Here is a 12529-nt window from a genome sequence, read left to right as displayed (position 1 = left end):
TCTTTCCCTCTTTGCTCGGGAATCTCATCACGATATGGTAAGTGACTTCTTGGATCCTTCCGAGACACAGTGAGTCAATACATCCAACAAGGACATAGACACCCTCTCCCAGACTCAACCCCACCTCCATACCGAGGACAGGAGCAACGACAAGGCCGCGATCGTCGACCAAACATTATGTCTAACGCCGAACACTGTGAGAGGCACAAATCCTCATATTATATCGGCGGCGGCATGCGTGAAGCAACACAAGTTTGGAAATGGATGAGACACAATGCTTTGACTAGGTGCGAGTCACCATCAGACTGGGGCCATCGCACAGACTCAAGCAAATGGAGAGGTGAACAACTTGTCAAGGTAATCTGTCCTTGACTGTCCGAGAAGCTCTACACTTCCATGCTTCTTCTGCCACTGTTTATGTTTCTACTTCTCCTCCTTCTACATCTCTACCCTCCCGATAGCCACATGGACATCGTTCGGTCGGCTTCCCGTGCCTGATGGCACAAACCATCTCCCTTCTTTTACCACGAAGTACCTGAGGCATCCCTTATAATATCTTGACTCCAAAGGCGCGGACGGCGAGTTCCTATTAGGGCCTTGTTACTGATAATGGAGAATAGGTGGCGGCAACGCGCTCCTTTCTGACATAAGTCTCACGACGGCTCTCCTGGGCTTCTGTTCGTGGACTTCTAAAGCGCTCAAGACACGCTTCTCAATATATCTCTGCATTCGGCCTCTAGGATCCATCCAACGAGACTGAACAACAACAAGGCCATGACTCGGGGACGTCCATCCGCCCCTCCCGCCATAGCCCACGGTTCGAGCCGCGAACGCTGAGTCTTCCGGCGAAGAAGAGGAGACAAGCAGCACAGCTACTAGTCCTTCCTCTTTCTTGTCCGAACCACACATCTCTCCATATATAGCGGACCGGTAGTCATTCTCTCTGTATCCCCTCGGCCAACGTTCTCCTGGAAGGCAGCGCGAGAGGGAAACGAGTGCGAACCACCCCAGGGAAAGTTGGTCGTGGGGCTCCATCAGAACAGGGGGTTCATGGCCGCTAAGAGAAACATATTCGTCCTCACAACCAACATCACAAAATCCTAACGTCAGCATTAAGAAGCCGGAACCCCAAGACCGGCGTTAGACAGTTGGAAAAGACGCTTGTTTATGCAGTTGGTCCTCGGTCGCATTGATAGACGCAGGCAGTTCCTCGGTCAAAGACTGCGGAATTGCGCCGCTTGGCTACGACAACGTTGCAGGGCCGTGTCCGTTGGCAACGTCCCAGTGCGATCCCGACGTGAGCCAAGGAGGAATGCAACACCATACTACTATATTTTGGATGTCGGACGTTGGGATGTGGTTGAAGAGAGAAAGGATTGGGGAAGAGCGTTAGGCATCATAGAAATCTCAAGAGGTTGCCTCAAGTATAAGTACTGCGTAGATGTCCCCGTCTCCGTCCCGTGATGCTCGGGAGAAGAAACACACCAACTCCAACTAACGTGCGTCATACACGAACGAGCATCCCTCAGTGAGGCCCATATTATCAGCACACCTCAGGACAAGGACATTAACCTCCAGGTTCTTCAGTCACTGCCATTCATAATGCTCCTCGCAAAATCGGCGTCCTCGTAGCCGCCATCATCGGTTTCGCCCAGGCCGCTGTCGTCCCCTCCTCCGGCAGCACTACTCCGGAGCATCGCCAAGAAGATGCTGTTCTGACCGTCAACAACACCCGTGTCTTGATTAAGGAAGTCCCTTATAAAGATGGAGTTGTGCAGTACTGGGGCGAATACGGCCCGGGGGAGTCGCCACAGAAACAGAAGCTAAGGACTCGGCAAGAATGCGGCCAAAACTACGTCTACTGCGCGGAAACCAATCTGGCCATGATGTGGACCTGCTACCAGTTGATCGAGTACCTGGAAAACACCTGGGACATGACTGATATGTATGTCAACGCGGTCAAGTGGCTGCCCGGTACCACAGCGGCCTGCACGGCCGCGTGGACGGGAATTTCCATGTCCATTCACATCCCCAAGATTGCCGTTGCCGCGCGCAAGACGTGGAACATTTGCTCCCTGGTCGGCACGAAGCCCTCTGGGATGATATCCAGCTATGCTACGCACGTCTGGCTAGGTGGTGCCTGTGCCGTGCAGTGTCTCTCGAAAGCCGAAAAATGCTTCGGCTGGGAATAGTTCACGGAGTTGGTTATGAGGATTGAGACACAGACGGAGCTGTACTCGTCGAAGTTGGCTAATGAAGTACGGGCATAATTACCGCATGGTTGTGTGATAGCTAGCCCTGTGCATTGAACATACTGGATATCCAACAAGCTCCTTGTTCCTAGCAGAATCACTATCCCTCCGTCACTGACGCTTCCACCCTGCCCTCTCCCTCGACAGCAAGTCCAACAAACACCACCAGCACGGCAGCGTATGCCAGCGTAGCAACGAGGACATCCGAAGGCTTGTCCACCCTCCAGGCCATGATGAGCCCAAAGACTATGACAAACCCGGTTGTCGTGAACAAGCAGGTGTTCCGAGTGTTACTTTGGACCATGATCCACATGGGTGCCAGCAGAAACGCAGCCCCAAAGAAGGCGAATGAGAGCCGCATGAGAAAGGCAGTATACCATGTCATGCGGAGATTGGCACTTCGTGTGCCACCGAGTGGAAATGGCTCTGACTCCCATTCTTTCGACCCTGGAGACAACTTCGGGGAAACAACGTGCAGGTCGTCGTAGTTGATACCATCCCACAACTTTAGGGCGGAGGCCACACGCTGCATGACCTCATCGTCCATCAATCGCATGGCAGACACGTCGAAAGGGTCATTGTGACGCTGGCTGCAGTCAGTCATGAAGTCGTAGTCACGTACCGCTTGAACTAGGTATGCGAAATGGCCACGAGTTAGCTGTGTACCTGACGGGAAGCTCATTCGTTTGACGGATGATAGCTTGTAGGCTGCCCTTACTGTACTCCTTAAGATCATCTTCCCAAGCCAAAGGAGCCTCTCGGTTTTTACGCATATAAATCATGCTTATGACGAGTTTACACTGGAGCTCCCTGAGACGCATTCGTTGTAGCTCGGCAAAACTCATATGAAGATGCCGGTTTCCAAGGCCAGCCTCCTCTCGGACTTGGGCCGGTTTCCCGTCCGGCGGGCCTTTGAGTCTTGCCAGAAGGTTATCCAAGTGACGGCCTAGTACCCATACCCTGGGCTTGTTGAGGAGAAGCCAGTTTTCATCTAGTAGACGATGGGAATTGTGTCAGCAGTGCCACAACCATACTTCCTGAGATTATGAGGAAGAGCTGCGGAACACAAGTGCATTCTTCAGCTTACCTGCTGCAGCACGATCCTCTAAATATCCCGGGGCCATGTTGCAACCTCCAATATTTCAGTTTTTGTGCGGTATGTTGGGTCCTTTGCTATGTGCAGATGTCTTTATCCTATGAGTTGTAAGCAGCCCGCTTGAATGCTCGGTCTATTATACTTCAAATATATTTGGAGCAAGTTGGTTTCTTGAGCCTCGTCATGTCGTCGGTCAACACACCTTCCTTGCTTGCTTCAGCCTTGTCCTAATACATTGAACTGTGTTGGCCATAGAGAATGCCGATTGGAGCCTGTGAACTGCAGCCCTTCGTCGAAAATAAATGGCTTCTCATATATTTAACGGGATGTGGTGGCTGGGGCTGACCAACACGTCCTGCATGGGAGAGGCGGAGGGTAAGATGAGGGATAGTATTGGATGGTTCGTTGGTAACCTCAAATTAGGGTGTATCTTGAACATGCATTTCTGCAACCATCACGAGTACCATGCCGGTAAAGCAATGGCTAGCAGAACGAGGAGTATATAAGTAGGTAGGTAAATATGTAGTGCGGGGAGGTAACACAGAGCAAGCCACACGGAATGGGTACGCGGGAATGCACAAAGGGGGGAGCAACATGACTTGCGTTGGCTCAGGGAATCCTACTGCTCTTGACAAGGCTCCGAGGCGTCGAAAGACGTCCACGAGCGATACTCTATTATCGAATATTCGTTTCTTTCCGTATAAATTTTGTCTTTATCTTTCCTCACGTTGCTCATCGTCAACTGCTTCCGCCGGCTGCATGGGAACCTCTTAGCAAGACCATGGAACTTTTTGAGAATCTACTTGACTACGTCTCCCTCGAGGATGAAGACAACATCAAGTTCGTTCACATGGCATTCACCTCCGAGGTCTCAGCTCAACGGTACTCAGAACTATCTGGAGGCGCATGGACACAGGAAAACAAACTTGTCAAGCGCCGTGTTCTCGGATGCAAAGGCTTCCGCGCATACACTGGCTGCTTTACAATACTCTTTGAGAACCACGAAGATCGCAGCACGTGGCGAGAAGGAAACCGCGCACCGCTGTGGAAGGTATATAGCCAAGATGGAGATATGGGCTTGTCTCTTCCCAACAGAATTATCTGCGCGGACCTCGCCATGTCGAGATCTGACTCTTCAACGCTGCTATCGCGCCAAATGCTCGACTTCAGGGCCGTTCCTCCTATGATCGCTGTTACCTCGCTCCTACCTCGCTCCCGACCCCTTGGTTGATCAAGTATCCAAGAGAAACCTTTCCGGGCCTTAAGGTCTAGGTCGGTATCAACAACCTCGCCGGCTCACGCTGCTTTGTACTCACTAACAACATATCATCCAGGAACTTGGTTTGTGTGCACAACCTCATCTCGCACCCAACCACCATTGAGTTGCCAAAACCCGTGCGGTATAAACAGTGGGAGAAAGCACTTCGGAAGCGTCAGGGCCCTGGGGATATACCGATATGTGCTGGTGATGACGACGTCAATTTTATGAAGCAAAGAGGTCGAATGAGAGCCTTAGTACAGTTGTATGACAATGCTTTCAATACCAACCTGGTGTAGACAACATCAAGAGGCAATTGGGGAGGTCAACAGAAAGGCGGGCCGGGTTGTGGCTTTGGACATTTGCAGCTCTTGCATTGGCATGGGATTCGAAGTTATCCAGCAAGCCATCGTCATCTAATTCCCAATAAAAACGGCGTCTAGTGATATATACCAATGACCTGCTGCAATCCTTCATTGCAACACATGAGAGTGATTAGGTGGAAGAAAGGTAATTACCTCTATTGCTGTCCCTAGACTGTTCAGAGAAAAGTCATGGCAAACCCCAACCGGCCAATTCTCTTTCAGACCTGACATACCCCTTCAACCAAACACCACCAAAACACCGCTTAGCGACCGCCCTTCATAGCCTGCCGGCGGCGGACCTTCTCCGCAACGCGGGTCAAAGCCGACTTGATCTCGCCCTTCTCAAAGGAGTCGAGGTCGTAGTAGTGCGGGGCAATTTCCTGCGAAAACGCCCTGTCAGCATCATGTTCTTGTTTCAAAAGACCGATTAGAAGAGAAAGGGGACATACCAAGAGCCATTCCGGCCTAATATTCGTCACTGTCCTCACGTACTGCTTGGTAGTGAGAACGAACTCGTTGTACACCACCCATTCATACGGCGTCGTGAGGACCGTGCTGGGGTGGATCATGACGAGCTGGTCGTCCTTGACGGTCTTGTAGACCTTGGAGTTTGCACTCTCGCGCATGGCGACCTGCATGAAGAAGCCCGCGAGCAGCGCACGCCGGATGTTGACGTAGTACTCCTTGTTTTGGAACGGCGTGCTGACCAGCTCAATATTGTGGGTCTCCATGATGCGCTTGAGCTGCGCCCGCACGTTGTCGGCGCTCGACAGGTGGCGGTACGAGAGGAAGTGCTCGTGACACCACTTCTTGAGATCCTCGCCGCGCTGTTCCGCGCCTTTGTAGGCGTGGTAGGCGTTGAGAAGCGTGAGGTGGTCGCCATCCGGATGAGCGAATTGCGCCTTCATCTCGTCGGCGCGCTTGCGGGCGTTGTTGGGCCGCACCCAGATCTGTGGGACGGACAACAGCGAAGTGATGGACAGGATCTCGTTGGAGCAGTAGAACTCTGGCGACGAGATGAGCATGACAGCCAAGGCAGGATCAAGAGGGAACTCAGACGCGAGGTGGCCCAAAGTTGTCAGCTCGCCATCGTCGTCCAAGCAGGCCAGGTAATTGAGCTCCTCGAGGGCGCGCATCATAGTCTCGGGTGCTGGAGGGTCCATGAGGTCGAAGTGAACCAGGTCCTCCACACCGAGCTTCTTGAGTTCCAAGACTGTGCTGGCCAAGTTGGAGCGCAAGATCTCAGGGTACGTCTGCTCGATGAGCTCCTTCTTGAAGGCCGCTTCCGTGTACAACCGGAAGCACTTGCCGGGCCGCGTACGACCGGCACGACCAGCTCGTTGCTGGGCGGAGGCCTTCGAGATGGGCGACACGAGCAAGGACTCGACACGGGTGCGTGGGTTGTAAATCTTTTGCTTGCTGAAGCCAGGGTCCACGACGTAGACAATGCCATCGATGGTCAAACTGGTTTCGGCGATGTTGGTGGCAACGATGCACTTGCGGCCAGGGCGCCCACCTTTGCGGAAGGGCTCTGGGGCCTTGTCGAAGATGCGCTGTTGCTGGTGGGGTGGTAATGTGCCATATAGCGGGTAGACAGTCATGGGGCCGGCATCAGACTCGCGTATCATCTCGTCAACTTCAAGGCTGATGCGGCGGCATGCATCTTCAATCTCCTCTTCACCCGTCAGGAAGAGCAAAATATCGCCCTCGGGCTCACTCGCATGGATTTGTAGCACAGTGCGGACAGCGGCTTCGACGTAGTCGCGCTCAGGCTCCGGTGTGTAGAATATCTCGACGGGATGGGTACGACCAGGTACGGCCAGCAATGGCGCATTATTGAAGTATGTTTGGAACTTTTGCGCATCGAGGGTGGCTGACATGACGATGATCTTGAGGTCCTTGCGGCGCTCCGAGATCTGCTTGAGCAGGGCCATGAGGATGTCGGTGGCAAGGGTGCGCTCGTGTGCTTCGTCGAGAATGATGCAGCCATAACGGGACATGTCGTGGTCGTGCATGGCTTCACGCAATAGCTGACCGTCGGTCATGTACTTGAGAAGAGTCTTGGAGCTCGTCCGGTTTTCGAAACGGATGCTGTAGCCCACTTCTTCGCCGAGCTGAACATCGAGCTCGTCGGCGACACGCTGGGCCACCGACATGGCGGCGACACGGCGGGGCTGGGTACACGCAATGAGCTTCCCGGTGAGGTGGGGGAGCTCGTCGTAAAGGACATATTGGGGAATCTGGGTAGTCTTGCCGGAACCAGTCTCACCGACGAAGACGAGGATCTGGGTGCTGTGGTATTTGTCGAGGAACTCCTGGCGCTGCTTTGCGACGGGCAGGTCGCGGCGCGTCTTGAGGATGCGGAAGTACTGCTGCGAGTGTGGCTGGCCGGTCCATGGATTCGTGTCGGATTCCTCAGCCGCCATGGCCTGCTCGGCGGTGGTGTTTCGGCGCTCCATTTTGTCGAGCGGCGACTTGAAAGGGCGATCGGCGACACCTAAAGGCCGATCCTCGAGATGGGCGAGGTACGGGTTCGGTTTATCGGCGACACCAGGTTTATCGGCAATACCAGATGGACCATCCTCGCGATGGGAGAGGTACGTCTTCGGTTTATCAGCGACACCAGATGGACCATCCTCGAGGTTCGGTTTCGCCGCCATTGTCGCGTCTGGGCCGTTTCCGTCGGTTTTTAGTCGCTTTGTATCTTGACTCCCCTCCCGATCTGTGCTCGATCGCTTGAGCTTTTTTGATGAGTCCGCCATGGCGATGTCGGCAGCGGAGGCTGGAGCGATGACGGGTGACTGGTGGTGATAACCGGCTGTCAATGTGGTTGGCACTTCCTTTCGCAGAGCGAAGCTTGGGACAAAACAGGAACTTTTTTTGTTTTTGGAGACGGCTGTCGCAAAGAAAAAAGCGGGTCCAGATCTGGGTGAGTGCTATCGATAAGCATTTCTTTCGGACATCAAACATGCCGCTCTCACTCTACAGAGCAGGGAATATCGTGACGCGACCATGCATTCATTGTACTTGTTGAAATGTTGGTCGATATATGTAATGCGTGACTTGAGGATGCTCTTTTTCCCTTTATAGTTACCTTATACACTGATCCTTATATCTTAAAGTTGAGCGTCGGAATCTGCATCACCGATGGTTCCTGGCTGTGATTTTGTTATCGATAAACAATGCAACCATGTTGGCCCCGCACCCCACATCCTGCGCTCCTCCTTGTGAAGAAAACTTGGGCAAACATTAATGCAGAGCGGGTTTCTTCCGGGTTTCTGTGTGTGTTGGTTGGGGTCTGGCTTGGATGCCTGTGGATTCATCCAGGAAGGCTGCTTAGAGTCTGTATCCTCTCCCCTTTTGTACCACTGAACCTAACTCTCCCTCTGAATCCACCATGGGCATGAATCGGACTTGATTCCCTTTCCCTCTTCTCTCTTTTCATTTCCATATTCGGTCATTCGGTTGGCGAGCTTGTCGAAGCCTCGTGTGCTCCTCTCCGACTTTATAAGGGGGCAGCCTGATTTGCTTGCCTCTGGTCATTCTCATCCCACAAGTCTCCAGATATCTCCAGCTCTCACGCTTCACTCGAGCCCACCATGTCCTCAGACGGGGGTCTCAACCCCGAGTCCGAGAGCTTTGAGAGCCAGAGCCGGCCGGTCTTCTACATCGGCCAACATGAGACCAATCGCCCAGAGCCTCTCACCGATGACCAGTATTCCCAGCTGCTGAACACTGGGGTGAGTCCTACAGGCGGGCATTAACCTGAGGTCTTTCTGAGTTAGCCTATTCTGACTCTTTTAGTTCCGCTTCGCTACCGCCCCGATCACGAACAAGCACTTTTTTGAACGTGTTGTGAACGTGTACAAGGACTATCTCAAGGAACGGGAAAAATGGGCCGATCCGCAGGCACCGACAACGCTGAATAATCCGTCTTTGCCTGGCCCGGTGGTGCCAACTTTGACTGATGAAGACACGTCGGTGTATCCAAGCGAGTACATCAGCTCTCTTGCTGTTTATCTCAGCCCCTGGATCAATTTGTGTTCAGCCGATCCGCATATTGCCAGCATCTCGCGCCAGGTCCTCAACCTCGAGGCTGCCTATGCCAACTGGTGCGGTGCGAGAACCATCATTGTTCCTGGGCCGCGCCGGGATGACGACAGCAGGGGCATCATTCAGTATGCTCGTGCCATCCGCGAGGCGTTGCACGCCGCTGGTCGTGCCAACATCGTCATCCACATGCCCATGTATCGGGAGCCCGGTCTTGACGAGACCGCAGAGACCCTCTCGGACATCTTGGTCCCTGAGAACGGGCCCAAAGAAGACGGCCCCAAGGAGATCGATTTATTCACTGCTTGGGACTCGTGGCACACAATCCGCTCGATTTGCAACTACTCAATGAGGCTCTTTGTGGCTCTCCGGATTCCCCGTCGAGTACCTGAGAAGCCTCTTCAAGACCGTTGGTTCGCAGAGCCCCTTCATTACCTCACGATCGGGAAGAACGTCTTCCAACCCAACCGCGCGGGACACCCATCCCTTACCAAACACCACCAAGCCCTCATCAACCATTACATGCGGCTCAGGAGCATCCCGTGGATTATCCTTTGCGATGTTGGTCCCCGCCCAGAGGAGCTCCCTGTCGTCACCGATCCCATGGCTGTCGACTTCCCTTCCCTTGCGGAGGCTACACAGGCTCTCAAAGAAAAGCGCAAGCCGCACGTGCCAGCCATCAATGCCTACGTCGCATACATGAAGTACCTTGAACGCCAGCAGCCTCCTTATTCGGCCATGGAAACCCCGGCTCTCACCAGTTTCCAGGACTGGCTCCAACCACCTCTGCAGCCCTTGGCTGACAACCTCGAGTCGGCTACGTACGAGGTCTTTGAAGGTGATCCGGTCAAGTATGACCAGTACGAGAAAGCGATTGCCCAGGCCATGATTGAGTGGAAGGAGCTGAAGAAGCGAACTGATGACGCCAACCCACCTTATACTGGGCTGATAGTTGCGGTTGCAGGTGCCGGCCGTGGGCCGTTGGTCAGTCGCGCCCTGCGCGCCGCCGAGGCTACAGGAACAGAGATTCATATGTGGGCAATCGAGAAGAACCAGGACGCCTTCGTCTACCTGACACGGAAGAACAAGGTCGAGTGGGGCAACAAAGTGAACCTGGTGAAGACAGACATGCGTGGCTGGGAAGGGCCATGGCTTCCCGGCTATGAAGGTCGTGTCCGTACCGGAGTCGATATTTTGATCACTGAACTGCTCGGCTCGTTCGGCGATAACGAACTCTCCCCAGAGTGTCTGGATGGCATCCAGAAACTCCTCAGCAAAGATGGCATCTCGATCCCGCACTCATACACGGCCCATCTCAGCCCCATCTCCACGCCGCGACTGTATGCCGACATCAGCTCGCGCATCACTTCCGACCCGAACGCCTTCGAAACCCCCTGGGTCGTCCGGCTCTTCGCTGTCGACTACGTCGCCCAGAAGGTACCTGGCCGCCCGCGGTTCCAGCAGGCCTGGGAGTTCGTGCACCCGGTGCCGGTCTTGCGCCTCGACAACTTCACGAGAGACACGGGCAGCGACTCTAGGGTGTTCGCGACCGGTGGCGTCGGCAGCATTTCGGGAGCCAGCGGCACCAACGACCACAATTCTCGCTATTGCCACCTGACGTTTGTGTGTCCGAACCGCGGCGTGATCCATGGCCTGGCGGGATTCTTCGAGGCAGTGCTGTACACTCCGCAGACAGGCGAGCCGAGAAAGGAGCCCATCGAGCTCAGCATCCTGCCGGACCAGATCGACCGTAAGAGCAAGGACATGATCTCGTGGTTCCCGATATTCTTCCCGCTGAAGGTATGTGACCCCTTTGAGTTCTCTTCATAGTTAAGTTGCACGCTGACAAGGTTCAGAAACCTCTCCAATTCCCTCAGGACACGGAGCTCGAGGTCAACATGTGGCGGCAGACAGATGACACCAAGGTTTGGTATGAATGGTTGGTGGAGGTCTATGCTTGGGTTGGCCCCAAGACGCGCATCAAGATCGGGGCGTCAGAGTTGCATAGCAGCCGCAAGGTTGCGTGCTTGATGTAGACGGGTCCGTATGATGAATGGGATGTAGCTGGGAGTAGGGTTTGATGTTGCCGAGGGCTGCAATGGCCATGGCAATGTACGACTGCATTATGACCCGTCAATATTAATGTGGTGCGCTCAAGTCGATGTGTCCCAAACGTCGTGATCCGCTGCCTGTATTTTCAACCCCGCACTCAACCGTGCTGTTCTAGCTGGATATCTAGATCATGTAAGTTGTCAAACGCCTTTCGCAACCTCGAGGGACTTCTGCATTATCACCTCCGGATCCATTCTCTCTGACCACACGGCATTTCCTTTCTCTGTCGAAGCCTCCTCTTCTCAAGACACTACTTTCTCGACAAACCCTTCAAAATCATTGGCACACTGCAACGCTCTGCCCCAAGCACCACCGCCTTCTGCCCCAATTCCCATCAATCCTTCATCTTCGAATCCTCGTCCTCTTTATCCCCTGCAGCCGTGACCCACAAAACGTTATTGCAGCGAATAAGCACCTGGCCGAGCGAGCCCGTGAACTTGCGATCAATGAACTCCTCGGTGTTGGAGAGCTGGATGTTCATGTAGCTGTCGATGCTCTGTGTCGGGAGGTATTGTCATATTAGCTTGGCACTTTGAAGAAGTCAAACCCACATCACCTGCGACGCAGGAAAACCACAGCAATTGACAGAGATGGGACAGCGAAAAGAACAATTCTTCGAAACGTACCACCAACCTCCCCTTATACTCCGTCTCCCCCCACTTCAGACGCACAATGACATCCTTGTTGACCAGGTCCTGGAGAAAGGGCCGCGGGTTGACGGGGACGAAAGACATTGTTGTCGGAGTTGTCGAATGTTTTGTCGTCCTTTTCTTTTGTCCGAGTTGTCGTCGACGCCCAAAGCTTGGTGGTTCACAAGCTTAATCCTCTCGTCTTGTAGAGAAATAAAGTCGTATGGCTTTCCCTGCAAGTGGCTCGCAAATCGCGCGACAGAAATGTACCGTCAACAAAACCAGTCGGCAGGCGAGGTGGTGGTCGAGGCGGAGAGGCTCGTGCCCTGTGTTCGAAATTCCTTCGGCTCGGTTTTGGGATGCGACTGGGGCGATCTTTCTCCTGTTGCTAATGTAATGTCGACTACTGGCCGCTCTTCTCTTTGGATGTCTCGTCTGGAGGGGTTTGGCGACCTTGCAAGCGGAAAGATGGCCGACGAACGTTGAGACGCGGTTGTGTTGCGACAGCAAGCCTGTTCCAAGATTGCCGTTGGGAGCTCGCGGCCAAGGCTGCCAGAAGGTTGGGCTTGGCGGTGACAAGGCTGAGAAAGCTTGGGTCTTGGCGGCTGGCAGGGCGGGCTTGGCAGTGGTCGTCTCGTCAACATCGATGATCTTGAAGCACCTCAACGCCACGAGAAAACGCAACAATTCCTCTCCCAAACTGAAGCAAACCTGATAACCAGAATCTGAATCAGAAACAGATAACAAAACTTCAACCAGCCAAAAAC

At 53.8% G+C, this 12529-nt stretch overlaps 5 protein-coding genes across 5 annotated transcripts; 2 read left to right on the top strand and 3 right to left on the bottom strand.

Annotated features, from left to right (window-relative positions):
• Positions 1 to 1167: 1167 nt before the first annotated feature.
• Positions 1168 to 2192, top strand: VTJ04DRAFT_9120 (uncharacterized protein; the record flags this gene model as incomplete). Its single annotated transcript, XM_069367633.1, has 2 exons — positions 1168 to 1297; positions 1579 to 2192. The coding sequence occupies 2 exons, from the start codon at positions 1168 to 1170 to the stop codon at positions 2190 to 2192; spliced, it is 744 nt and encodes a 247-aa protein (XP_069215941.1).
• Positions 2193 to 2352: 160 nt separating this feature from the next.
• Positions 2353 to 3376, bottom strand: VTJ04DRAFT_9119 (uncharacterized protein; the record flags this gene model as incomplete). The annotated part of the gene is made up of 2 exons (XM_069367631.1): positions 2353 to 2882; positions 3340 to 3376. 2 exons carry the CDS (start codon positions 3374 to 3376, stop codon positions 2353 to 2355), a joined length of 567 nt encoding a protein of 188 aa, XP_069215940.1.
• A 1858-nt stretch (positions 3377 to 5234) lies between these two features.
• Positions 5235 to 7631, bottom strand: VTJ04DRAFT_9118 (uncharacterized protein; the record flags this gene model as incomplete). Its single annotated transcript, XM_069367630.1, has 2 exons — positions 5235 to 5351; positions 5421 to 7631. The coding sequence occupies 2 exons, from the start codon at positions 7629 to 7631 to the stop codon at positions 5235 to 5237; spliced, it is 2328 nt and encodes a 775-aa protein (XP_069215939.1).
• A 939-nt stretch (positions 7632 to 8570) lies between these two features.
• Positions 8571 to 11057, top strand: VTJ04DRAFT_9117 (uncharacterized protein; the record flags this gene model as incomplete). The annotated part of the gene is made up of 3 exons (XM_069367629.1): positions 8571 to 8711; positions 8776 to 10821; positions 10878 to 11057. 3 exons carry the CDS (start codon positions 8571 to 8573, stop codon positions 11055 to 11057), a joined length of 2367 nt encoding a protein of 788 aa, XP_069215938.1.
• A 410-nt stretch (positions 11058 to 11467) lies between these two features.
• On the bottom strand, positions 11468 to 11867 carry VTJ04DRAFT_9116 (uncharacterized protein; the record flags this gene model as incomplete). The annotated part of the gene is made up of 2 exons (XM_069367628.1): positions 11468 to 11629; positions 11760 to 11867. 2 exons carry the CDS (start codon positions 11865 to 11867, stop codon positions 11468 to 11470), a joined length of 270 nt encoding a protein of 89 aa, XP_069215937.1.
• Between the last annotated feature and the right edge of the window lie 662 nt (positions 11868 to 12529).

Source organism: Mycothermus thermophilus, assembly GCF_041956435.1.
Source record: "Mycothermus thermophilus strain CBS 625.91 unplaced genomic scaffold VTJ04scaffold_6, whole genome shotgun sequence".
In the NCBI taxonomy this organism is placed as follows: Eukaryota; Fungi; Ascomycota; class Sordariomycetes; order Sordariales; family Chaetomiaceae; genus Mycothermus; species Mycothermus thermophilus.
Note: the sequence above shows the minus strand (reverse complement) of the source record. Positions and strands in the feature narration are given on the sequence as shown.